General features: G+C 49.1%; 1 protein-coding gene across 2 annotated transcripts in view; it reads left to right on the top strand.

The window, feature by feature from the left end:
* Positions 1 to 12,044: 12,044 nt before the first annotated feature.
* Positions 12,045 to 26,448, top strand: part of NOS2 (nitric oxide synthase 2) — a gene marked incomplete at its 5' end in the record, with an annotated part of 33,564 nt that continues 19,160 nt past the window's right edge. The window contains 8 exons of one of the 2 annotated variants that reach the window (XM_080923348.1): positions 12,045 to 12,154; positions 17,778 to 17,862; positions 18,934 to 19,056; positions 20,437 to 20,585; positions 23,803 to 23,965; positions 24,681 to 24,772; positions 25,938 to 26,079; positions 26,170 to 26,309. In XM_080923348.1, coding sequence (XP_080779474.1) covers positions 12,045 to 12,154; positions 17,778 to 17,862; positions 18,934 to 19,056; positions 20,437 to 20,585; positions 23,803 to 23,965; positions 24,681 to 24,772; positions 25,938 to 26,079; positions 26,170 to 26,309 — 1,004 coding nt within the window. Of the gene's footprint in view, positions 12,155 to 14,644; positions 14,752 to 17,777; positions 17,863 to 18,933; positions 19,057 to 20,436; positions 20,586 to 23,802; positions 23,966 to 24,680; positions 24,773 to 25,937; positions 26,080 to 26,169; positions 26,310 to 26,448 lie in introns of those variants that run through there. The other variant, XM_080923347.1, reaches the window with a different exon arrangement.

Raw genomic sequence — 26,448 nt, forward strand, 5'->3', positions numbered from 1 at the left:
ACACCTGGTTTGGATCCCTGGGATCTGTAAGAAGGAGAATCCACTCTCGAAAGCTGTCCTCTGACCTCTACTCCATGTGCCATGACATATGCACATCCACATGAAACGCCCCAAAATAGATGGTAAATATAAAAATGTTAAGGGGGGGGGGAATTGGCAAGCATGGGACTATTACTAGCAAGCTCCCAAGAGATTTGTTTGAAGTTGAATGACCACACTGAGGCACTGGCACCATCAGTGGAGCTGGATGACAAGGTCAAGCATTAAATGTAGCGCTGAGGGCGTAAGAGAGTACCCGCCATGGAGTGCCTTGTTGGGAAAAGATCGGCCCCTGGTGTTGGTACAGTTACACTCAGTACAGTCATTGGGATGGGGAGGGCTTGGCTCTTTCTCCTTCTGGAGACACTGATTTAGGGCCAGCATTTTAAGATTGGAAGGAGGAAGTTGGCTGAGAGACAATCTCTTATCCTGTCTTCAGACCTGGGCTTCTCTAAAGTGGCCTTCTGGGGGCTATTGAGATGGTTCAGTGGGTAAAGGGGCTTGTTGCCAAGAAAGACAACTTGAGTTGTATTCACAGGACCCACACAGTCAAAGAAGAGAACCAACCCTGCCTCTCTGTCCTCGGCCCTCCACACCCTCACACTGCTGTGTTATATGTGAGCACCCACAGAACAATAGAACAATACACATGATGGATGGAGAAGTTGCAAGCAGACAGGTGCACAAATCTAAATGAACGAAGTTTAATCTAATTACATGTTTGGAACCACTAACTTCAAGTAGCTGCCTCTGATCTTCTGTGTCCGGGAACATTATATTGATGGAAGAAACGAGATGTAGGCTTATCTTTGTCAGTTTATACACATGAGACATAGAAGCAGTTACTGTTATTATTTAAGACACAGGGCTGGGAAGAAGGCTCATGGGCTAAGAGTCTGTGCTGCTATTGCAGGGATGTGAAGTTCTGTTCCCAACAATGGGGTCGAATGGCTCATGAGCCCCATTAACTCTATGGGATCTGTCTTAGTTTGGGTTTCATTGCTGTAAAGAAACACTATGACCAAGGCAACTCTTTTAAGGGACAACAATTAACTGGGTCTGGCTTAGTTCTGAGGTTCAGTCCGTTATCATCGTAGGAACATGGTGCTGAAGGAGCTTAGTGCTCTGTATCTTGTTCAAAAGGCAAACAGGAGAAGACTGGCTTCCATGCAGCTAGGAGGAGGGTCTCAAAGCCCACCCCACAGTGACCACTTCTTCTAACAAGGCCACACCTGTTTCAACAAGGCCACATTTCCTAACATGTCAGTCCCTGTGGGACAAGCATTCAAACATATGAGTTTGTGGGGACCAAACCTATTCAAACCACTACAGGATCCAACTCCCTCGTCTGACCTCCCTGGGTATTTATCCCTTCACAAAACACACACATACACATAAGTAAACATTAGAATAACTTTTTAAAATGTATTAACTGCGGGTGGTGGCACACACCTTTGATCCCAGCATTCAGGAGGCACAGGCAGGTAGATCTCTGAGTTCAAGGTCAGCCTGGCCTACAGAATGAGTTCCAGGACAGCTAAGGCTACACTGAAGCCCTATCTCAAAAAACAAACAAAAGAAAGGAAGTATTTTAAAAACTGAAGGCACTCACTGACTGGACATGGTGGTGCATGCCTCTAGAGGGAAGAGGTGGGTGGACAGGTCCACGCCTAGCTACCTAGCTCAGTCTCTGTCTCTCTCTGTCTCTGTCTCTGTCTCTCTCTCTCTCTCCTCTCTCTCTCTCCCTCTCTTTTCTCTCACTCCCTACCTCCCTCCCTCTCTCTCCCTCTCCATCTCTCCCCTCCCTCTCTCCTTCTGTCCCTCTCTCCCTTTCTTTTTCTCTCTCTCCCTCCATCTTTTACCCCCTCCCTCTTTTTTTACCTCCTCCCTTCTTCCTAAGATGAGGATCAAACTCAGGGTACCACCATGCTAGACAAGCACTTTACCTCAGAGTTATACCCCCACCCCACAGCTCTCCTTTTTCTCCCTCATTTTCTCTCCTCCCCTCCTTTCTCCCTCCTTCTTGACAGACCATGCTTCATAGGCCTGACCGGTCTGGAACTTGCTGTATAGATCAGAACTGTCTTCAAGCTTGCAAGCAATTTTTTTTTGTTTGCTTCTGTCTCGTGAGTTCTAGACTCACTGGCATGTATGTCCTCCATGGCCAGCTATTATTTCCTTGATGATATCTCCTGATGAAGTCTTTCATGAGGTTCACCATTTCAGTCTTTTCTTCTATGGCTGTGCCCTGTGTGTCCTGTCTAAACCATCGCTAACCTGTGCTGGAGTCTTGAGGTCAGTTCACCATGTTTTCTTCAGAGAGCTCTCTGCCTTTATTCCCTGTGCTTGTGAGCCCTCTGGGATGGAGGTCTGTGTTAGACGAGAGGTAGGGGGTCATCTGGAAAGCAAGCTTTCTAGAACCATTCCATGGAAAGACCATCCATGAGTGGACGTAGTGTGGAGCTATGGTCTCACTCATTTCACTGGGGTTTTTGGTGCTAAGGCTGGAAAAGCTGGAGATTTCCAAGAAACTTCCAGAAAAAAAGAAGGATCCCGATTGGAGTTAAGATGTTTTTGTTACTCTTCGTACTTAGCAGACCACGCTTATGATTGGGAGGAAACCTGCAACCCACAGGGGACTCCGGCCAGTTTGTGCTGGCAGTGGTGGCAACTGGGAACGTCCCATTTAATTCCAGGCCCCACACTGTCTATTTTTGTCAGGAATAAAGTGTGTGGGCTCAGGTTCCAAACACATCACACTAAGAACTCAAATTTTCCAGACACATGTCTTGTTTTCAGGACTTTCCCGACCTCTCCCAGAGCTTCTGGCTGCCGCCATCTAGGTGGTCACTCTGCCATCTGCAAGGAATAAGCTGGCTAGCTGCTCTTGGCCCCAGGAGGAGGCAGAGGGTGTGTGTGATTCCCCACCAATTCCACAGCAGCAGCAATGTGTATAGGGGCTCAGACTTGGCTAACCCAGATTGGGCATGAGAGGTGCTAAAGCCAAGTGAGCATGTCACTCTTAAACAGAACAGCAGCCTTCAGAATGGCTTCACCTGAGCATATGACCGCTCGCCCGGCTCCATTAAGATATTGGGCTTATCCTTGGGGGTCCGGTGAAATTAACGAATTATTTCTTCTCTGCCATATTAATTCACACATCCACTGAACAACTCTTTGTGAAGGCACTGAGCCAACGACATCGGTATGCAAGACAAGCTCCCTTCTCCTGGGGGCTTTCATTCTAGAGGGACTGGGAAGAAACAGTGGACAAGAGAGCAGACTCTCCAAGGTGGGGTGGGGAGCTCTGGGAAGGATGCACCAAACAGTCAGGGAATGAGGAGGGTCAGGCAGAAGGGCTGGGATCTTTCAATGAGGATGACAGGGAGACCCCGGTGTGGCTCGGTGGCAGTTGTGTGTGTCAGGTCTGCTGCTACAGAAGAAGTGAATGAGTGAGGGAACAAATGGATAAGCAAATGAAAATAGATGGGATGGCAGAATTGGCCTCCACAGGGGATAATCCATAAACAAAGATGGCGTGTGGTAGGTTGTGGGTTATTCAGAGGAAGAGTTGCTCCTTCACAGGTCAACTGCAGAGGCCTCAAGGCATGGGCTTACCCCAACATTAGGGTGATGCTGAAGCTTAGTGCAGTCAAATGGGGGGTGTCTCTAGCCTTTTCTCCAACTCACTTTAGTTGGGTACCAGTTGTAGATCAGCCTCCCTCACCCACTACCTTGAGAGCCCGAAGTCTGAACTCGCCAGCTACTTAAACAGGAACCGGACATCTTCAGAAGCCCCTCCCCCGTCTGCTATGCCAAAGAGATAGACCTGAGGATGGATTGGGGCTCTCTAGTGTTTGAACCCCAGGGGTGCCCCTGGAATGAAATTGACTTGGAACATGTTCACTCCAACTAGCTTCATTTCATCCATAACCCCTGTCCTGGCTAATCTTTGATGGACATTTTAATTAAGTCCTGAAGAGTCCTTTGTCTCCAAGGGGGACTGCAGCCTTTTCTCCCTCCCACTTTATCCTGCCCAGATAGGAATGTGCCTCCTTCTAAGCAAAGTATTGGGAGGCAGGATTCTACTCTGGACAGTGGGTCCTCCCTTCAACAAGCCCCTCCCCAAGGCTCAGAGAGACTTTACCCTCCTGGCCCCAGACATTGCTCTTTAACAGAGCAGGCAAAAAGATTTGCTGAGTAGATCAGGGAGCGGGCGTCAAGCCTGTTGCTTAGGCCTTCAAGCCATAACTATCACAAGAGGACATAGCAGTAGCAAGCCTCCTCATTCTATGGTGTGAAATTTATATGCCACGTGGGACAGATGGGCTCTTGACCCTGGAGCCGCCATGTGCTAAAGACGTGTGAAGCCGGGCAAAGGCATTCTTTGCTCTCTTTCCCAGGGATCTTAGCCAAGCTCTTACCAGCTCCCCAACCCTCATGCAGAAGTCCCATGAGGCTGTTAGCAGGGCATTTCATACCTCAAGCTCTCCTCCTTCAGTCTTGTTTGCTGTTGTATTTTATCATGGAACTGGAGGCTTCCTCCGTAAAGCAGGAGCACCCGTATTGGGCTGTACTGGGGTTACAGATGAGGGGATCACCCTCTTTCAGCTAGAGTGGGTACTATAGATGGGTACCTCCCAAGACTCTGAGGACAAAAGGAGCCTGCACAGTTGGGAACATACAACCTGTCTACCTCGACCTATAATCACTCAATTCCTTTCCTCCTTCTGGTCTAACCCTAGGCTACCTGTAGCTTCAGTGGCTGTTCACAGTTCACCTTCCAGCACCTTGCCAGTGCTCACTATCCACGTCTCTGTGCTGGAGGGCTTTCCCAGAACCATGTCCACAGCAGGCCTTGAGGAATTAGTGGTCCCTGCATCAGCAGCCTCCTATGATGCTCTAGGATTGTGGGGGATAGAGGTCAATGCCACCCTGAAGACGGGACCACTCAGCCTTGTGCACCGCATCAGTGGGCTGCACTCTGTCTGCCTGTTGGTAGGTGTTCTACAGTGTACACCTCTTAACTATATATCCCCACCCCATTTCCCACTCCCCTACCATCTTTACCTTCCATATACTCTACCTTGAGCTATCAAACTTCAGATGTCTCCTGGTTATTAGTCCTCAACCTCGAGGGTCAGCAAGAGAGCTGATTTGGGAGGGGGGCTGTTGATAAGAAACTGGCCCTTAGCTGGGGACAGAGCATTCATGATTTAGTCCATGTGAATCTGTGAGTTCAATCACAGCACCAAAAATAAAATCAAAGTAATTGGCCTTTAGAGGCATACCTCGATAAACCCCTGCCACGAGCTGGCAGGCTGCCTGCCACGTCCAGTCAATAGAAATCCATGCCAGCAGCATGCAACACAGTCTAGGGACCCAAGCAGAAATGAACTATCTCCTGATCCACCCTCGGTCTGCTGAGACCAGGACAGTTGCCTGGGCATTTCCAACAAAACCCCACCTCTTCCACCAACTCCAAGTCATCTAAGATGACAGAACAGGAGACTTTGGTTGCAAAAGTTTGTGTGACTCAGGCCCTCAGCTGGTCATCCAACAGATGGCATGGGCTCAGAGGTCGGGGCCCAGAAGGGGGGGGGCAGACATGGGGCTTGAGTCAGGAAGTTGCTATGCTGTGCCTTTTTCCTTCTGACAGATGAGTAGGATGGGGTTGAAGTGGGACACATGACATGCCATAGGTCACACAAGTGTGGAAATGTCTCCTCCACTTCCCCTTGCGCCCTGTTTTCATAATTAAACACTTCTACATTTCCCTTTATTTATGTGTCCGTGTGTGTGCACACGTTTGTGCATGTGTGTATGTCTAAGTGTTAGATGTGTTTGTATATTATAGGTGTGCATGTGTACTTATAGGTGTATATATGTGTGTATAGGTGTATATGTGTATATAGGTGTCTATGTATATGTGGGTGCATATATAGGTATGTATGTGTGTATATAGGGGTGTGTGTATATAAGTGTGTATATAGGTGTGTGTGTGTGTGTGTGTGTGTGTGTGTGTGTGTGTGGACAGATCACAGGGCAACTTTCAGGAGTCAGTTCTTCCCTTCCATCACGTGGGACCTGGGGATCAAACTCAGGTCCTCAGGCTTTGCTGAAAGCACCTTTGCTTCTTTAAGCCATCTTGTCAACCCCTTAAGTAAATATATATCTGAAGAGCATTTGTTTTTGTAAGACATTTAGCCCATCCTGGGAGAACTTCAGAGGATCTTAACCAAAAAAAGGAGGCTCAGAGGGTTCATGCAATTCAACTCAAGAGGTACAACCACATATGGAAAGCCAAGGGTGCATAGCCATTGAAGGAAGGCTGAAGAACAGCCATGACATGATCCTTTTGCCTTAGCTTCCTAGTGCTGAGACTGTAGGTGTTCACCACCAGGCCTGGGTCAAACTGTCTATTTTCACAAGTGGAGAGCCAGTCAATTGCCAAAGACAGTGATCATATCAAGAGATATTTCAATGATCAAAAACTAATATTCTATGTGTCACTTATGTCCCGTTTGTATTGCTGTAGGCACATTGATCATTCTGTGAGAAAGCTGTTATCGGACCACAAAGAAGCTCAGGCATACCCAGATACTGACCGGAGTGCCACTGGTTACTGATGTGGCGCAGCATCTGGGAGGCTGAGATAGAAAAGCAGTGGGAAGGAGCCTAGCAAGAGGAGCTGGGGTCGGAAGCCAGGATCTACTAAGTGCTTGGGACCTAGCTAATGGCAGTGCTTACAGAACTGTAAGGCAGTCAACTGTGGTACCAATACTGCCTGCTGTAGTTGGCCTGAGCCAGGGATACTGAAAGCTAGTAGACAACTTGAGGACCATGTGACATGGTTCAAGAAGACCCTGCAGCTTCGAGAACCCACTTTCTTTGTTGTTCTGGATGTTGGTAAGATTGGCTCTTGCTATGTAGTTTCGGTTGGCCTTTACACAGCAACCGTTTTGCATCTGTCTCCCAAGTGATGGGATTGTTCAAGATCATCCTTGGTACATAACAAGTTCCAGGCCAGCCTGTTTTACACGAGACCCTGTCTCAATAAGCCAACTCACCAAAGAAACAAATGAAGACGGATTTCGGTCATATTCACTTGGTGAGTACTCAGGACATGGAGTTTGTAAGCATTCCGATGATTGAAAATTATTACCTGGGGGTTATGCCAAGAGAGGCAGTTGAGGGGTGCAGGTCTTGAGCCCGAGCTAGCTTCACGTCTTGTCCTGTTTCTCAGAATAAGTGTGAGAGGTTGGCGAGGGAAAAGAGAAGACACTAGCTATGAACTGGAACTTTGCCTAACTTCCCCAATTCTCAATATTACATGAGACTAGTCACAGTCATCTGAAAGAACTGGCCCATGAATTGAAAGGCAGGAACCTCAAGTACCCTGCTGAGCAAGCCTTATCTACTTGGTCCCTGTTTTGTTTTTGTCTTAAATTATATTTATGTGTGTGGGTATATGTACACGAGTGCAGGTGTTCAAGGAAGCTCGGGGTGCCAGAAATCCAGGAGCAGGAGCTGCAGGTGGCTATGAGCCATCTCATGTGAGTGCCAAGACTCGAACTTAGATCCTCCGGTAGAGCAAACACATACTCTGAATTATCTCATCAGCTCTCTGGTCACTGTTTTGTTGCCGAAAGATCTTAGAAGCTGCTGATCATAGAGGGACAGCTAGCACTTGTCTCCCTCAGATCCTGTCAGGGGCGGATCCACTTTATTTGACAGACACTTATCCCAGGGTGGAGGGGCTGAGGGACTCCACAGTTTGGATACTATTGGTGCCATGCCTGAGATGCCTAGGTGGTGGGGAGGAGGACATTTCTCCCTGGCTGCCTACCTTGGGGCTCCTACCGCTACCTCCAAGGGGCCTACCTTTCTCCACCTGCCCTTCAAAGGCACTTTGATTTTGCCCCTGCAGAGCTCACCTGCCATACCCATCATCAGAAGAGGCCCAGGAACACTGCCCGTTAGGTGAGCGGTGCCAAGGAAAGGTGGTTTTTCAGCCCCAGAAGCTGTGGGCAACTGGGAGAGGGGACCCTGTGATAATCTCCCTCAGCCTCGGACCTGCTGATAGAAGCATGTGGGCGTATAGCAGAAGCTCATGGTGTCTTCTGCCTCCCAGGCTGGATGCTGTGTGACTGTGGCGAGTCTCTCAACCTCTCTGTGCCTCAGGTCCTTATTGATATTTTTTACTCTCCTCCTCCTCTTCCTGTTCAACAGTGGAATCATGGGATGTCCATGCAACACCCTGAACGCAGTGTGTCCTTTGCCTCCATGGGCTTCCCATCCCCAGAATCTGCAAACTGTTGAACAAAAAGAGAAAAATTATCTCTAATGAACACGTAGAGACATTAATCCCTAAATAATATGGTATAACAGTATGACACATACATGGCATTTATCCCAAATTTGGTATTAAAATCATCTAGACAATATTTAAGGGCTGCAGAGGTGGCTCCGTGGTGAAGAGCACTGACTGCTCTTCTGGAGGTCCCAAGTTCAATTCCCAGGTACCAGACATAAAAAGGGGAAGGGTGAGCTGGTGGCCGCTGACCTGTCAGGAGAGTGGTTGCTGTTACTCTTTGTCATGGGAATCATGGGGCTGGTCCAGTGTAGAGAGGAGGGGGTGGCTTCTCTGAACCTATACAGCTGATCTGAGATGGAGCTGTCACTAGAATCAGGACCCTTCAGGCTCATCTGGCCATGTCCTCAAAGCCTGGTGCTCAGGGGACACAGTCATCACAAATCCAAGTCCTGTCTGTGCCCCTGCACCAATCACCACAGCAGCTGAATGTTGGGTTGGAAAAGCTCGAGAGGGGACATGGTGGCTAGCATTCCCAGGCTGGTAGGAGACCAGAATGCAAAAGAAGAGTAGTGGAAAGGAGAAATGGCCACCAAGCCCTTACCCTGAGCCACCACATCAGAGCCCTGGCTGGCACCGGTCATCTAGGTGACAACACAGACTCATCTAACCTCCAGGCCATGGGTCTTATGCCTCCAGAGACTGAAGAGTCAGAAGGCTGCCACAGGAAGGCAGTCCTAAACACTGCGCTTTGGGTAGTGGGTTCCACACAAGCCTGGGTTTCTTTTGGAGGAACACTACCAGCACAGAACAAGGCCAGGGAGACTCCTCCCACCCCAGATGTGCACGTCTGCCTAAGAGGGCCGACAAAGCGTAGTGCTGAGGTAAAAATACTCCATACACATCCAGGAGCCTCGCTGCTCATGACTCTAAATCTCTTCTGTCACAATAACAGATTTTTTGGAGGCCTATTAAATCACGGAATTCAGTCAAATATTCCAATGCAAAGTAGATGAGACTCTGGAAGGTTCTATAGATGAAAAGTTATAGTATCTATTTCATAGAACTTGGGGGTTGATTCATATAATTGGTTGCAGGCATAGCTGTAATATTTGGAAGCATAAACAGGGGCTAGGAGTTCCATTGTGGAAAACTTCTAACCCTCACCCTAGGGTAGTTGCAGTTGCTCCTGAATGTACTCATCTCCTGAGCAGTGTGGACCAAGCTCCTTCAACTCTTCCTCTCCCTCTCCCTCCTCTCTCCCTCTCCCTCTCCCTTTCCCTCTCCCTCCCTCTCCCTATCCCTCTCCCTCCCTCTCTCTCCCTCTCCCTTTCCCTCTCCCTCCCTCTCCCTTTCCCTCTCCCTCCCTCTCCCTCCCTCTCCCTCTCCCTCTCCCTCCCTCTCCCTCTCCCTCCCTCTCCTTCTCCCTCTCCCTCCTTCTCCCTCTCCCTCCCTCTCCTTCTCCCTCTCCCTCCTTCTCTCTCTCCCTCTCCCTCTCCCTCTCCCTCCCTCTCCCTCTCCCTCCCTCTCCCTCTCCCTCCCTCTCCCTCTCCCTCCCTCTCCCTCTCCTTCTCCCTCTCCCTCCTTCTCTCTCTCCCTCTCCCTCTCCCTCTCCCTCTCCCTCCCCCTCCCCCCCTCTCTCTGTGTGTCTGTGTCCGTGTCTGTGCGCGTGCGCATGTGCACGTGGCGGTCAGGGGATAATTTATGGGAGCTTATTTTCTCCTTTTACCATGTGGGTTCCAGGAACCCAACTCATATCACCAAGCCTGACGGTAAGTTCCTTAACTTGCTGAGCTATCTCACCAACCCACGCCCATCATTTGAACTTAGATCCCTGCATGTGCAAGGCAAGCACTCAGCCCAATTCCTTGATTTGTAATTCATTTATTCAATCAACAATTTATTTCTTCTCTCAACTTTTGAGACCACATGCTTTTTGGGTGACTCTTGGTTTGTGTACCTTAGGGAAAAGCAAAACACGAGGCTGAGCTGAATTTGGGAGCCATGGGAAGTTGAGTAGACCCTGGCAGGATGTGCCAGGGGGATTTTCCTGATTGTTCCTTTCCCCCTAATTTTGTTAATATTTCACTTTCATAAGGGAAAATTCCATGTTGTGTATAAATACTTTTCTCGAAGCATTGTAGGAAATTATAATTTGTTCGTTTTTGTTTGTGTTTCAAAACAGGGTTTTTCTGTGTAGCCTTGGCTTGTCCTAGAACTCACTCTATAGACCAGGGTAACCCAAACTCAGGGATCTGCCTTTCTCTTCCTCCTAAATTCTGGAATTAAAAGCTTGTGTCACCACATCAGGGTAGAACATTATAATTATGTATATAAGAAGTCACACAATGCTGCTGTAGGGGAAAAAAAAAGGCTTCATTCAGCACAGCCCTACCCACTATGCTGCCCCAAAACTAACTTACTAGTGGGGGAAGAGCTGGTCAGACAGCATCCCAGGGCCCCTCTGTGCCTGCCCATAGCTCGCCTTCCATCCTTTCTAGAAAACCTCCCAATGAATGTTTCCTGGGGTTGATGGAATATTGGCACCATCTAACCTCACTGGCCGTCTGGAACCTGGACATTTTTTTTTCCAGCATGTTCCACACTGCCAGCTCTCTGGATTCCCACTGCCAACCGAAAACGAGAGAACAGACAGAAATGAATCAGAGAGCTCCATGTCCAGAACCCCCCCCCTGCCCCCCGCAACTGCAAGCCAGAGTATGTGGTGTAGCGAAGAAAAGCCTCCCTCCCGAGTGAGTCTCAGTTTTGAAGTAGCTACCTGCTGCCTAGAGGCCACTTCCTTGGACCGGTGACCAGGAAGAGGTGGCCTTGCTGAGGATACACCACAGAGTGATGTCATAGTGCACACAGGCTAGGAGTGTCCATCGTGAATGAGCTAACTTGAACACCCAATTGGGGACTCTCCCTTTGGGAGTAGTGGCTTTATGCAAAATAGTTCTGCAGAGCACAGGGGGTATAAATACCTAATGGCTACTGCCAGGGTCACAGCTTTACAGGGACTTGGAGACTGAGACTCTGACCCCACAGGATACAGTGTCACCGGATTGAAACTTCTCAGCCACCTTGGTGAGGAGACCAGAGTGTTAGAGACATTTCTGAGGTTCCTCAGGCTCGGGTCTTGTTCCACTCCACAGAGCAGTAGCCTAGTCAACTGCAAGGTGAGTCTTGTGTTGGGGACAGCAGATGGCAGGAAGGGTCAGGCAGGTGCACACACTGCTGCTTTAGTGACCCCAGCTTCTGCCCACCTTGCTGGAGGTCAAGGAGTAACTCCTGCCCAGAGTAACTTGAATTCTCCTAAGGGGGCTTGTGGGGGCTTGCTGTCCTTGGTAGGTGGCTATGTGACATCCCGAGTCATCTCTTTTGGTTTGTTATATGTCTTTGCAGAACAGGAGTCTGTCCCACAAGATTTCAACCCCAAATAAAAACCTAGAGTGCAAGCAAGGGGAGAGACAGTGGCGTGCAAACCTCAGCTGGGTCTTAGCTGCATGGGGACAGTGGCCGTACAAGCCCTAGCTGAGCCTTAGCTGGGCTCTGTCTCCATTCTCTGGGACACCAGTGAGAAGGCTCTGTTCTGTTAGGTACTTCTTCAAGTCACCTCACAGCCTCCCCCCCCCCCATCCTTAGCCCCACAGAGAGCATCGGAGTTGGGCAGAAGCACAAAGTCACAGACATGGCTTGCCCCTGGAAGTTTCTCTTCAGAGTCAAATCCTACCAAGGTGACCTGAGAGAGAAAAAGGACATTAACAACAACGTGGAGAAAACCCCAGGTGCTGTTCCCAGGTAAGCAACCTCTCTCCTACCTTCACCTGTCTCCTCGGGGCTTCTAGACCGCTGCTGCCTCAATGTGTGCCCATTCCCCGGAGAGTCTGGTCTCCAAGACCCTGTTTGTAATTCTCTACTGGAATCTGGTACAGCTATGGTGTGTACAAGGAAGACCTAGGTGCCCCCTGCTGCTTCCTGAGAGTGTCTCTACTCTCTGGAGGCAGAAGAGGGGAAAATATGTAAAAATGGAGGCTGGAGAGCCTAGTGGTCAGCTCAGTGGTGACACTCTGATTGGCTAGGGCATGTGCCTCATCTGTTGTCAGATATTTTGACTATTAGACAACTGAAGGGTGTCAAGACCTTCTGTGCTATCTTTAGTGACTGTGTGACTTTAGGCAAGTGCACCTGTCTGAGTTTCAGGTAGGTCTACGGTGTGACTTACCTGATAGCATTCTGGGGATGAACTAAGGTATACACAAGGAACACTGAAGTGTGTCTGTCACAGAAGGGTTTGTCACCACTTACTGAGGCTTCTTTGTCACCAGGACTACAACAGTGAGCACACCTACACTCTTTGAACTTGACCTCCATACGGCCCTTCGTTTTGATCTCATTCTGCAAGTGGGGCTCTGGGAGGGCAAAGTCTGGGTTGCATGATTGCTAATGTCAAAGAGGAACTCTGAGTTTAGCCTGGGGCATCTTCGAATTGAACTAGTCCTCCAACAATTCATATGGAAGGACCAGGAGCATTCTAGAGAATGCTAAGAAGCTACAGCCACAGCCCAGGACTTGAGGCTAACTAGAGTAGAACGATGACCGGCTGGCTTTCTTTGCAATGTGACACACAGTATCATGTCCAAGCCTCTGTACCTATCTGCAGGACTACAGTGGACAGCGCCCCCTGGAGGCCGTAGGCAGGAAAGCCCTAAATTTCTCTGTCCTGCTGTTGCTGGGTTCAGGAACAGAGTTTAGGCAGAAGGGAGCAGCACTTCATTGTCCTGAGTTTGTGATATCCCTTAGCTCCACCCCCCAGCCCCCAGGTGGTAAGGCAGCATTCAGATCGGGCAGTCTAGCTTATGGCCACCATCTTGGTTGCCACACTGTAAGGTCCTGAATGAGATTCATCCCATTAACAAGGGTGACCTGAGGCTTGGTCACCTGGTGCTATGTCAGATTGTCAACAAAGCCCTTCTGCTTAATCAATGGATTGACTGAACCACTTATTGATTGCATATACAGTCACGGGTATTTATAGTGGCCTTAATACTATGTCAAAAACCAGGCAGGAACCACTTTTTATCTTGTCTCAAGAGGTCAGTTTCTAGAAAGTGGAGGGGCTGAGATGTGAGCTAACTCCAAATTCCACACTCCCTGGGCTCTTTCTCTGAGGACCTACTACACACTGGGCTGAGAAAGAGAAAGACAGATCCAGTTGCTACATCAAGGAGGAAATGGGGAAGGGGGTTGGGGGCAGGGTGCTGCAAGGGGAGCAACAGCTTCCTCCCTAGTTGGGGGAGGGGGATAGCAGTCTTGGCCAGGCAAGAAGTTAGAGAGGGTTAGTGCCGGGGAGGGGACAGGCAAGGCAGAAGTAATAAGAGAATGTGTCTCCTAAGGGCATGGCCTGGCAGTGGGGTCAGGAGGGGCTAATGGGCTGCAGGTGGCTTTCTTAGGGGAGGGGGCTGAGCTGAAATGGGACTGCCCAGGATAGGTGGCAAGAGGATGTTCCTGGAAGAGGAAGCAGCTTACAAAGGGGATTTTAGTCTGAAAGCAGCGGGAGCCGGTTATTTATTTTTATTTTAAAACGTAATTTTCAAGTCTGTGCAAACCAAGAGCCTGTTCCAGGTGGCTTTTAACTTTTTGTAAACAAGAGATTCAGAAGTGTGCAGGGTGTGTCCATGTGTTTTAGGGACAAAGGGTAAATGTAGGACCATCTAGGTGTTTCAGGCAAAGGGTTTCAGGATGCTCAAACAAACTATCACCACCACCACCACCACCAACATCAACAACAAACCCTACTCTTTGCTCTGTAATTGGATTTGGGGGTTCATTTGCTGAAATATTAGCCAGAATGGTCTCTGAGGGCTGCAGCCCTCCTCCATCTGGATCAGGGAGAAAGGACAAAACAGTTCCTGAGAGCAGTCTAGTGAAGCAGAGGTAGAGGTGGCCCTAAGGCTGTTGTGTGGCCTTGAGCAGGACCCTCGTTCCTCTGGTTCCCCAGCTTCTGCTGCCATAAAGCAGACATAGTAAAGAATGGCCTTCTTGGTAGGATTTCGTAAAGGGGTGAGGAAATAAACCGGTGCAAGGGGGAGTCTGGGTCGCGATCCTTACTGTCCCTGTGAGAAGAATACCCAAATGAGGCACTCGCGCCGCGCCGCGCTGTCCAGCTTGTCCTGGGTCACTAGGAGCCGAGCCCTGCTTGCTGCAGGAGGGCGGGCGCTACGTGGGCGGGTTCCGAGGGGATTCCGCGGCGATAAAGGGACAGCGTCAGCGAGGAGCGCTGGCCCAGCTATGCGAGAGGGGCTGAGCAGCGCTTGCGACACCGCCCGGCCGCGGCTCTGTCGCTTCCTGCGCAGGATCTTTGGCCCGAAGGTCGCCAGTCGCGTGGGTCCAACCAGGTACAGCTCGCGGGGACCCGGGGAGGAGCTCGGGTGGCCCTGCTGGGATGCGAGAGAGACCGGGCAGAGCGCCCACGCGGGCCGCCCGGTGGGGATTTCTGCATCAAGGAACTTTTGCGCCGCGCTGCAGACAGGTTCTGGCTATGTCGATTAGTTGGCATCAAACCTGGAAATCCTCCTGCCTCGGCTTCTCAAATCCTGTGATTACAGGCGTATGCCATCGCTTAAAGTATTTTTTTCAGTACTGAGAACTGAACTGCATTTAAGTAAGTGCTCTTCTACTGAGCCACGCCCCCTTCCCCTTTCTTGCTGTGCTCCCCCTCCTTACTGCGCTCGCTCAAAACAAGGTTAAGAGGACAAAGATAACTTTTTACACTAAGACATTCTCCTTGTCACAAGAGAGATGGTCTGGCGGGTAGCAGTGTGACCTGCCCTGGCTGTGGATTCTGCACTCACTCCTCAGGACCTAGTTTTGGGACACTGTGACAGCAGATCGTTTTCTATGGGCAGAGCCACCACAGTTCCTTGTCCAAAAGTCCATAATGGTCCTTCATCCCTGCAATGGGCCGGTCTGGTCACAGCAAGACTGTTGGCTTGGAACTGAAGTAATTTGGAACCAAGGGTCCTGAGCCTTCAAGTGCTCACCTGATATCTGGTCCCTAGATTCCCTTTAACAAGTGACAGAAGTAATCTGCTAGCAGGACATAGTAGCTGTTTATTAATCCCAGTTATAAAAATACTTGAAAAATTATAAAAATTCCAATTATAGCAAAACCTTCAGGATACGTAAAAGTTAAAAAGAAAGATTTAACTAGCCGGTGGCTTATCGCATCAGGCTAATCATTGTGAACTTTTGCTGGCATTTCCCCCAGTTGCTTTCAGGCCTGCCGGAGCCCGCATTCATCCACGCACAAGCACACATTGCATGCGTGCACTAAGACTGTCATCATAACGTCAGCAGATATCCAGGCTGAGGCATAGGCACAACCTCAGGCTGTGGACCCTGAGGCCAGCCTAACTGGCTCCTGTCAACAGTGAGGTCTCAGACAGCATGTAAGACATTTGACGTCAAGTAGACAGTGACATTGTCTGTAAGTCTGTTACCTGGGAGAGGTTTTTTAATCTAATTCTAATCTCCAAACTGTGAAACCCAAGATGGGCTGGAATGAGGAAGGATTGATCATGAGAAAGCAAATCTTGGCTCCCCCCCCAACCCCTTCTGGTGAAGCATACAAATCCAGATCAAAGAAGTATGTTAAAGACAATATTATTCAGCTGGGTGTGGTGATACATGTCTGCAACTCCGGCATTCAGGAGGTAACAGCAAGAGTTCAAGGACAATGTCAGCTGAATAGTGAGTTCCAAGGCAGTGGGAGGTACTGTGTAAGCAAGGAGAGAATCGTTCATCGATTTTGTTGGCTTGCTTTGGGGGTGGTGGGGTGTTATTTTGTTTTGTTGTTTGAGCTAGCCCCTCTCACTATGTAGCGCAGGCTAAGCAATTCTCCTGCCTCACCTTCTGAACGCTGGAGTTTTAGACACCAGTCAGCGGATCCCACTCTAGTGATACCTGCTAAACATACCCCAAAGAGGACTTTCCTGAGGACTGTCCCTCAGGTGAGTACAGAGCTTGCTGCAGTCTGTAGCAGAGGGAGAGATAGGGTTCCACACAAACACCGCAGGGGCAGGGGCAAGTTATAGCCAAAGGTAAAGGTTCGCACTGAACTCTTGCTGCTGGTAAAGCTGAACAGTGAAACCTCACTCGGGGATGAGGGACTGGGAGCGAGTTATTACTAAAAGACTAAACAGCCTCATTGCTGGAACTGGAGTTTGGGGGTTTATTATGTTTAATTTTAGATTTCTTTATTTTATGTGTATGGATGTTTTGCCTGACTGTATGAGTATATAACCATGACTGTCCTGGAACTCTGTAGACCAGGCTAGCCTTAAACATAAAGCTCAGCTTGCCTCTGCCTCCTAAGTGCTGAGATTAAAGTTGTGTACCACCACAGCTGGCCTTTTAAATACCTTTTTTTCTTTTTTTTCCCCTCCACTAATTATTTTAATTTTATTTTCATCTTATTTTCAGAACAGGTAGCTTTGAATTCCCTCCTTAGCTGAGGATGAGCTTGAACTCCTGATCCTGCCTCTACTTCCCTGGCGTTAGAATCACAAGTGTGTGCCATCCATACCTGCCTTTGTTCTTTCACTCTTTACAAGATAAATGCTTGGAGTAGCACTGGGGCTTGAACCTGAAAGCTCTGCACCCCAGAAGCTCTGGCAGACAGAGTGCCTCAAGCTGGAGGCTAGGGTGGTGCACAGAGTAAATGAACTAAATTAAGGGTTCTGGGTTCTCTGTAGGTTCTCACGGAGCCCAAACTGGCTTTGAACTTTCTTTGTAGTTGAGGTTGGCCCCGAACTCCTGACCTTTCTGTCACAACCTGCCAGATGCTGGGATTCCATACATGTACTTAGAATGCCCAGTTTAAAAACTAAGAGTTTTAAATAAAAGAGATGAGCTGGGCTTGGTGGTGCTTTTAATCCCAGCACTCAGGAGCCACAGGCAGGCGGATCTCATGAGTTCGGAGTCAGTCTTGTCTACCTAGAAAGTTCCATGTCTTAAACAAATAATACCCACCAAAATAAAAACCAAAAATAGATAAGATAAAGTTTGCTAAGCCGGGTAGGTGGTGAGTGGTGGACCCTGCTGGCCTGAAGGCTGGGCTGTCGGAGGTTTGCACTTGGCTTTCTGGGGTGGGCATCTCCCCAGAGCTTGTGTGTGAGCCTCTGTGTCTGAATAGTTTTGGCTGGTTCCCCTCATATCATTCTGGTTTGGGTGGTCAAAGCAAAGATGAAGAAGGAAGTGGGGACAAGATCCTCTAAGACTGGCTCCCTCGTCCTGGCTGGAAGCCGCAAGCAGGTCATTCCCACCTCTAGCTCCCAGTATGTCTGCCAGATCAGGACTCACAGAGATCCGGATCTCGGTATCCCCTCCACGTCCAGACTCCATCTAATGTTTCTTTTCACAGCCCGACAACACAGGATGACCCTAAGAGTCACAGATCTGCCAAGCATCAAAATGGATCCCCCCAGCTCCTCACTGGGACAGCACAGGTCAGTGGTTTGATCACACAGTATGGGAAGCCCTTCATTCCTCTACTTGGTAGATTCAGGCCAAACAGCCCTTTGGAGGCTGCACAGGAAGGCACAGGGAGCCAAGGGCTGGGGACTGAGCGGAACAACCCAGACCTGGGGTACAGAGGGAGCCAAGGAGGTTGCAGACAGTGCAATAGTCCTGATGCTCAGCAATGGCGGTCTCCTGGTAGTTGACAGAATGGGGCGATGTAGTGCCGTAGTTACGGCTACATTGCTGTGAAGAGACAACATGACCAAGGAAACTCTTGAAAAGCACTGTATTTAACTGGGGTTGGCTTACAGGTTCAGAGGTTCAGTCCATTATCGTCAAGGTGGGATCATGGCAGCGTCCAGGCAGGCATGGCGCAGGAAATGAGAGTTCTACATCTTGTTCTGAAGGCAAATTGGAGAAGACTGTCTCTTCTAGGCAGCTAGAAGAAGGGTCTCAAAGCCCACACCCAAAGTGACACACTTCCTCCAACAAGGCCACACCTATTAGCAGTGTCATTCCCTATGGGTCAAGCATATTCAAACCACCACAGGTGGTTTAAAAACATTCTCAGAATCCGAGGAGGGATGGTTTCCCAGAATGATCCTAGACTCAGCTGCTGAATCCCTAGTCTCAGCGCCTGGCTTCTGGCCCTGGATCCCATCTTCCCGAAGCCCCTTCCATCCTAAGGCCTGCAGAGAGGTGGCAGAGAGATGGACCGGGGAAGGGAGACAGTGGAGCATCTGTTAACCACCCAGCTCTGCCCTTGGCAGTCCCAGCTGCAGCACCGGCCCTCCCATCACACGAATTCCCCTTATGAGCCAGCACTGGCCAGGCCTTGGTAAGGACAGAAGCCTGGCCTTGGTCCAGCCACCTGCAGTGCTCAGCGGGCACTAGCCCAACTTCTGGGAAGGGCAGAGGACCGAGGACTGCCCCTTGCCTTGTGTGCCCACACAAAGCTCCATCCCTCACCCAGGCAAGCGTACAGAGGCCCAGGGGACACTTGTACGGTTGTTGGGGTTACAGATATTTGGAAAACCCTGGTTGTTTACCCATCTTAGAATGCTCCAGAATCCCCGGACAAGCTGCACGTGCCTCCATCGACTCGGCCACAGCACATGAGGATCAAAAACTGGGGCAGCGGAGAGATTTTGCATGACACCCTTCACCACAAGGCCACATCGGTGAGAAGTCTCGGGGCTGGGGAGCACCACCTTTGTCCCTGCTAGGCCACCATAAGGGCCCTTTGTGAGTCCATTGTATATTCCCTGGACTTACTAGACAGCCATCTTCTCAGACAAAAGGTGTTGGGAAGCCTGTCTTCATAGATGACAGCAGGAAGGAGGCAAGGCAGGTTCCTGTTAATACCTGGCTAGACAGTGCATAATGGAAAAGGTCAGACAAAAGGCTACCAAAACCAGTTACTAGTTTCTTAGATTGCAAGAGTATCTGAGAACTGTCTGTTAGAATTGCCCAAAGCTGGACTGAACCATCAGAGGAAGCTTCCTGTCTCTGGAAGGACAGTGAGGTAACAGCGCTTCGAGTGGCCAGTGAATGAAGCTAATCATCCTTTCAGGCTCCTTCCTGCCTTTGAGTTCCTTACTCTGACTTTAGAATTCACTCTATGAGGCTGAGCAGCGTACACCTTTAATTCCAACATTTGGAGAAGACAACGAACAGATAGATGCCCGTGAGTTTGAGGCCAGCCTGGGCTACATAGTGAGTTAAGGGACAAGCCAGAGCTACATTGTGAGACCTTGTCTCAAAACAACAATAACAACAAGACATAAAACAAGCCTGGTGCCTTTAATTAAATGCCTTTAATCCCAGCACTTGGGAGGCAGAAACAGAGACAGGTCGATCTCTGTGAGTTCAAGGACAGCCTGGTCTATAAAAAAGTCCAGGACAGCCAGGGTTCTGAGAAACTCTCTCAAAAAAACAAAACCAAATGAAACAAACAAATAAAACCCCATAAAACAAAACAAAGGAGGGAGGGAGAGAGAGATTCATACTGTGATTATAAAGTGAGAAAGGGATGATTTTCCGAATGCCCCCACAAACTGTGTGTAATGCCGTCATGGAGAAGGATTAGGAGTTCACAGTGACCTGTTCTGCAGTGAGTTTGAGGTCAGCCTGGTCCACGTAGACATCCATTTTTCTGCCATCTCTTTCCAAGCCTTCCCTGACTTTGGAATAATCATTCTCCCCTTCAGCTTCTCTAGGCTGACACTAGAGCTGTGTTCCCCGAGGAGCTAGCCTGCTCTCTTTAGAAGGAAAAGCCGATGAGACAGCCCCTAGGAGGAAGCCATGAAGTTTTCTCAGAGGCTGTCATCACTATATCTTTAGGGACAGAGAGAAGCCAGCTCACACCCACCTAGTCTCAGGAAAGGAGAAGGAAGTTAGGCTTGAAGGAAACTTGGTTGACCCCAAGGAGAAGGAGCCTGCATAGGGTCACTGTGAGCATATCCGCAGAAGAATGGCCAGGCTTAATGCCTGAGTTGGTGTATGGGGGTTGAAGTGGGGTGGGGAATGGGAGCCCCACTCAACCCCATCTCTCTTTCCAGGATTTCACTTGCAAGTCCAAATCATGTTTGGGGTCCATCATGAACCCCAAGAGTTTGACCAGAGGACCCAGAGACAAGCCCATCCCACTGGAGGAGCTTCTACCTCAAGCCATTGAATTCATCAACCAATATTATAGCTCCTTCAAAGAGTAAGTCTAGCTTCCTGACATCCTTTGCCCTACTCCCTGGGGCTGACCTGTTTCCTACTGTTCTGCTCTGACCTGTGAACTCTGCAGTCTCCAGACTTGATGGGGCCCCAGGCCAAGAACAGAGCCTAAAGGAGGCTTAGGCACTGCAAAAACATCTGAAAGCTTGGAGGAGAGTGTAACTGGCCTTGGATTCTGGCTCCACCAGACCACTGCCGAGTCCTGGAGCAATCCATTGGGCCTCAACCTCTTCATCTGTAAAGTAGGCATCTTATAGCATGGCTCACTAGACAGCCATGAGATGTGTGCAAATTTAGAACAGTGTCCTAACCTAGGGGCTGTGAGACAGTGACTTGGAATAGATCCTTTTATCCTGAAATAGAAAGAAGTTTAGGGACTGTCTGGTCAGGCCTCTCCTCTCACAGATGTGAACAGGATTCCCAGAGAACCCTGACATTATCCTAGTCTAGTTAGATTTCGGAAGACCTGACTTGATGGGGTGCTGCGTTTCCTGAGTGTTCTCATTTTACCATAAGGCTTCCTTCCATGAGTCCAGGGCCCAGACTCCTTTATTCCTGAGTCTACCAGTCACTCATTTTGCAGCCTGGGGTGCAAAGGTTATTTTTTATTTTTATCGCCAGTTGCCAATTTTGTTGTCAATGCACACAGTTACAGTCATGAAGAGGCTGTGTGTCCTGGGCAAAAGTTGGGGTCCAGGCAGCCATCATCTGGGGTTGAACCCTTGTTTTTCTTATGTCAAAATATCCACTGTAATATACCCACCTTGTAGGAGTTTATATGAAGATTAACTAAATTAGAGTCTACAAATCGCTAGAAACAGTGCAGACCTGTAAGGAATGCGGCTGAGATGTTGGTTAATATCATCCTATGTATTCAGTGTTTTAAACATCTGTTATTTGCTGGAGAATGGGGTGCCTAAGCCACAGTGGGTGTGTGAACATCAGACAACATGCTGTGGGAATCGGGCATCTCCTTCCACTCTGTGGATTCCTGGGGTTGACTGAGATCACCAGACTTGGTGACAAATGTCTTTACCTGCTCAGCCATCTCTCTGGTCCCTCACTGTATGTTTTGGAGACAGCGGCTGCTCACAGCTGTTCTTCAGAGTGCTGCGGTGACCAGTGATAATGCTTGACTATAGAACATTGTTGAGTGACTAACTTGCCCAAGCCTTTAATCCCAGCATTCTGAAGGCAGAGGCAGAAAGACCTCTGTGTGTTCAAGGTTACCCTGGTCCACATAGTGAACTCTGGGCTAGCCAAGGTTACCTAGCAAAACTCTGTTTTAAAACAAAACAATGAAAAAAAAAAGATCTAGGGGAATTGAGAGAAAACCTGAAAAATAAGTTTAAGAGGAACTCTCTGACTCAAAACAAACAAGAGAGCAAAGTAAAACAAACAAAAACACTTAAAAAACACACAAAAAAATTAAATTTAAAATATTCTCATAAAAGCCATCTTTTTTAACATGGTCCCACAAGTATTAATATTCTCTTGGATGTTGGAGGCCTCAGTGTTAACTGTGTGTGGGAATGGGTTTTTCAGAGAAACACTGCTTAAAGTGTGCCTTTACAAACCAGTCACCCAACCTGTAACTAAGTTAATAATGTGCTTTATGATCATTTATAACTGTGTATGAGTTTATGTTTTTCTCTCCTTTCATCTGTTGTAACAGGGCCTGAACCTAGGGTGCCAAACCAGGCTTGTTCTACCAGTGAGCTACACATGCAGCCCCCGGCCTCAGCACTTACTTTTTGAACCTTTTATTTTGAGATAGGTTCTCATTATGTTGCTCAGACTGGCCCAAATTTACCTAATTTACGCAAACTATCTTGGAAATGACACGGGTTTATAGAGAGATAAAGTCTGACTATGGTTTATTTCGTGAGCTCTTCTGAGTCTGGAAGAGAAACAATTGTCTCCCTCCAGACACTCCTATGAAAGGCAGAAGCTCCCATTCTTTCTTGCTAACCATAGTTACTGAGCTGTTCGTTACAGAAAGAGGATGGATTTGCTTAGGGCCAGGTCAATCCTTAGATTACAACACGAGAGGCCAAAACTCTTCCAAAGAAACCCGGCCCACTCTTGGGTAAACAACACCAAGTTTCCCCCCCCCCCCACATGGTGTTGCCATAACCTCAGACACCTCTGTTCTTGTGTTTAGGTACAGAGTTGGGGGTATTTCTAGAATCTTCCTCAGATGATGGAGGACACTGACCCAGAAGTTCCCCCTTACAGGGATCACTGAAAACAAATATCGTTTTGTCTTCAAGACTTTCTGTAATCAAAAAGGGGTTGTTGCCAAGACAGTCTGCCTGCCCCAAAGGCTGTTTCACTCCAAGTCCTCCTGCTGACCTTAATCCCAAGTTCATTCTTTAAATAATTTTGTTTGTTGGCATTTCAAAAGCCTCTGCTGCTGCTGGTCGGAAATCTCAAGGTTGCTGTGGTGTGTGTGTGTGTGTGTGTGTGTGTGTGTGTGTGTGTGTGTTTCAAAGTCTTTTTCGACCAAGCTCCTCTCCCTTGAAATTATCTTGAAGTATGCTTAAATCAGTGAGTATAGCTCCCTTGGGTGGGCTCTAGGGTCCTTCAAGTTGAGTCCTGACCTCAGGTCTTGTCTGGGCCTGCCTTGCTTTTTGAGGAACTCTCAAGGCTTTCAGCCTCCCCTTGGGTGGCAGGTGGGAAGTCCTATCCACTGCAGACAGTTTGGAGCCTGGGATTGGCAGCGAGACCACCCAGGTCTGTGTCCTCTCTTCTCTGTTACCATGCCTGTGTTCTTGAGCCTGGTACACTCTAGAGTCTTAAGACTGCAGAGTAAACACAGCAGTGCCTCCCGAGTTACTTGTGATGGCATGCAGCTGCAATCTTGGGTATTTGAGATAGGGAGGGCAGAGGGCTAGAAGTTCTAGGTTAGACAAGACCTTGTCATGACTACGACAACTGTCAGGGTTGGGTGGAAGAGTGGAAGTGTGGTTTTCTCCCAACAGGACTAAGAACCTCAAGATGGAGATGACAGTGTTAAAGATTGGCCCCTAGCAAGCTAAGTGTGGGTCACAAAGTCAGCCCTATAGAGGACAATATCCCAAGGGGCACAATTTGCCCTTCTGGTGTCCAAAAATCAGTTCTTGCTTTATGGGGATTGAATTAATTCCCATGTAAGGTCCTGCTATTGTTGGTCTTCCTGACAACTTCCTGTCCCTCAGGGCAAAAATAGAGGAACATCTGGCCAGGCTGGAAGCTGTAACAAAGGAGATAGAAACAACAGGAACCTACCAGCTCACTCTGGATGAGCTAATCTTTGCCACCAAGATGGCCTGGAGGAACGCCCCTCGCTGCATTGGCAGGATCCAGTGGTCCAACCTGCAGGTGAGTTTTATGGGCAGAGCAGAAGGAGGAGCGGGGGTGGGTAGGCCCTGAGACAGAGCTGTGGCCAGGGCTCTGCAGACTACAGCTAAACCCAGAGGTGTGGTATCCCAGACCCCCTTCTAGGAGTCTGGAATTTTACTTTAGCACCAGGGTCTCTAGATGACCCACCTTCATGTAAAACATGGGGGACCACAGGCCATCATGAGACAACCAGCAACCTTGGATGTCTTATTCCTGAGGCCTTGGTGATACAAGTGTTTGCTTCCAGTGTTTGCGTTCCTGGCTCCTAGAGAGCATTTTTATTTATCCTAACCTCCTAGGCCATCGTCTCCTTGGAGGATCATTTGGGGAGTGTGTGTGGGTGGATCCTATTAAGTGCACTTGGACTAAGAAAATCCAGGAGCCTCAGTGGTGGTACACACTCCCATGGCAAAGACCCAGGCTGGGGCTGTGGAGACCCTGCCTTTGGTTCTTTAAAGCCACTCTTGATAATTTGTTTTTACTGGGGCCTTCTGAATGGGATTCTCTGATCCCCAACTCAAGAGCGGAGGGAGTAGGGCAGCTTAGAGACTGCAAGGGAGCTGCAGAGAGGAGGGTGTGACCCTGAGAGTGAAATGTCCTCTGTCCCCAAGGACTTTTCACTTTCACTTTGAGTCAGCCCCAAGCCTCTGTCCTCACAGTCTTCCATGGTGTGTTCTGGGTGGGCCCTGTGCAGGTCTTCGATGCCCGGAACTGTAGCACCGCGCAAGAAATGTTCCAGCATATCTGCAGACACGTGCTTTATGCCACCAACAATGGTAACATCAGGTGAGGCACCTTTCCCAGCTGCGCTGGGCCCATCCTACCACTCTCGGGCGGAAGAGCATAGGAGAGAGGCCTCTGGCTCCAGGAGAAATTAAGGAGAGAGAAAAAAATAAGGTTTAGCTTCTCTGGGACGTGAAATGGTGAGAACAGCCTCCTTCCCATTAGCTTCTGTCCCCACCCCCCTTCTAACTTAGAACCATGGGGCTGTTACATCCTTAGAAAGCCATTTCTAGCAGGCCATGGTGCCACATGCCTGTTATCCAAGCACTTGGAAAGGTGGAAGCAGGAGCGTCAAGAGTTCAAACCCATCCTTGGCTACATAGCACATTCAAGGCTAGCCTGGGCTCCACATGTTCCTGCCTTAAAAATAAAATAAAAAACAAAAACAAAGAAAAGAACGTCTTAGTTGGTAGTACATAAGAGCAATTTTAGCAGTGGATAGACTGAAGCAGGAGGATTGCGATGAGTTCCAGGCCAGTCTGGGTCACACAGATCTTGTTTTAAAAAGAACCCACTCAGGAGGCAGAGGCAGGTTGATCTCTGTGAGTTCAAGGTCAGCCTAGTTGATTTGGTGAGTTCCAGGGCAGTCAGAGGTTCAGAGTGAGGCCCCTGTTTTGAAAACAAAAACAAGAATAGAAACACCTTCTTTTCTGTGTGGGAAGGAGACACAGTTTTCTGGCTTCGGCTTTGCTGTGGTATTTTTCTTGGCTGTGAGTTGCTCCTTGCTCTACTCACCACTGACAGGACAGGACAGTGCGTTCAGTGTGTCAATCACTGTCATGCAAACACTGGGTGCATACCAAATGGGGGTTCAGCACATGACTAGGCCAGAGGCCAGGGAAAAGGAGGTGACGAGGTGGGAAACAGAGATGACTGAGACCCTAGAATGCAGCTCCACTCATTTGCAAACCTGTGCTGCGCAGCCTCCAAGGGTGAGAAGAAAAGGACTCCACAGGGAAAGCTGGGGGTATGGAAGGGACATGGGGCTTCCCAGAGCCGTGGGCCCCTATTGGTCTTGAAGGTTAGGGAAAAGCTGTAAAGAGGAGGGTTTGGGTGGTTTCAGGGTGATTGGGGTGCAGAGAAGAGTGGAGGGAGACTGGCTGGGAACCCCTGCCCCACTCACCCTAACCAGGGGCAGTTAGTAAACTATGTTTCTGTTTTGGGGAAGGTCGGCCATCACCGTGTTCCCGCAGCGGAGCGATGGGAAGCATGACTTCCGGATCTGGAATTCACAGCTCATCCGGTACGCCGGCTACCAGATGCCCGATAGCACCATCAGAGGTGATCCTGCCACCTTGGAGTTCACCCAGGTATCGATCCAGCCTCCGATAGGTTCCTCTAGGCAGGTACACTGAGCGAATATAGGGCTTGCAGACTTACTGGGGTCCTCTATCCCTCAGCTGTGCATCGACCTGGGCTGGAAGCCCCGCTATGGCCGCTTCGATGTGCTGCCTCTGGTCCTGCAGGCTGATGGTCAAGATCCGGAGGTCTTTGAAATCCCTCATGATCTTGTGTTGGAGGTGACCATGGAGCATCCCAAGTAAGTCACCAAGGGTATGGGTTATGTGCATGCAAGCCAATCTCAGGCAGTGCCCAGAGGACAGATGTTGCAAGGCCTCTTTGCCCTCTGTAGCAGCCCTGGCCTTTCCTCTCTAGCCTCTGCCTTATGTGGAGCTGCT

Source organism: Micromys minutus, assembly GCF_963924665.1.
Source record: "Micromys minutus genome assembly, chromosome: 10".
In the NCBI taxonomy this organism is placed as follows: Eukaryota; Metazoa; Chordata; class Mammalia; order Rodentia; family Muridae; genus Micromys; species Micromys minutus.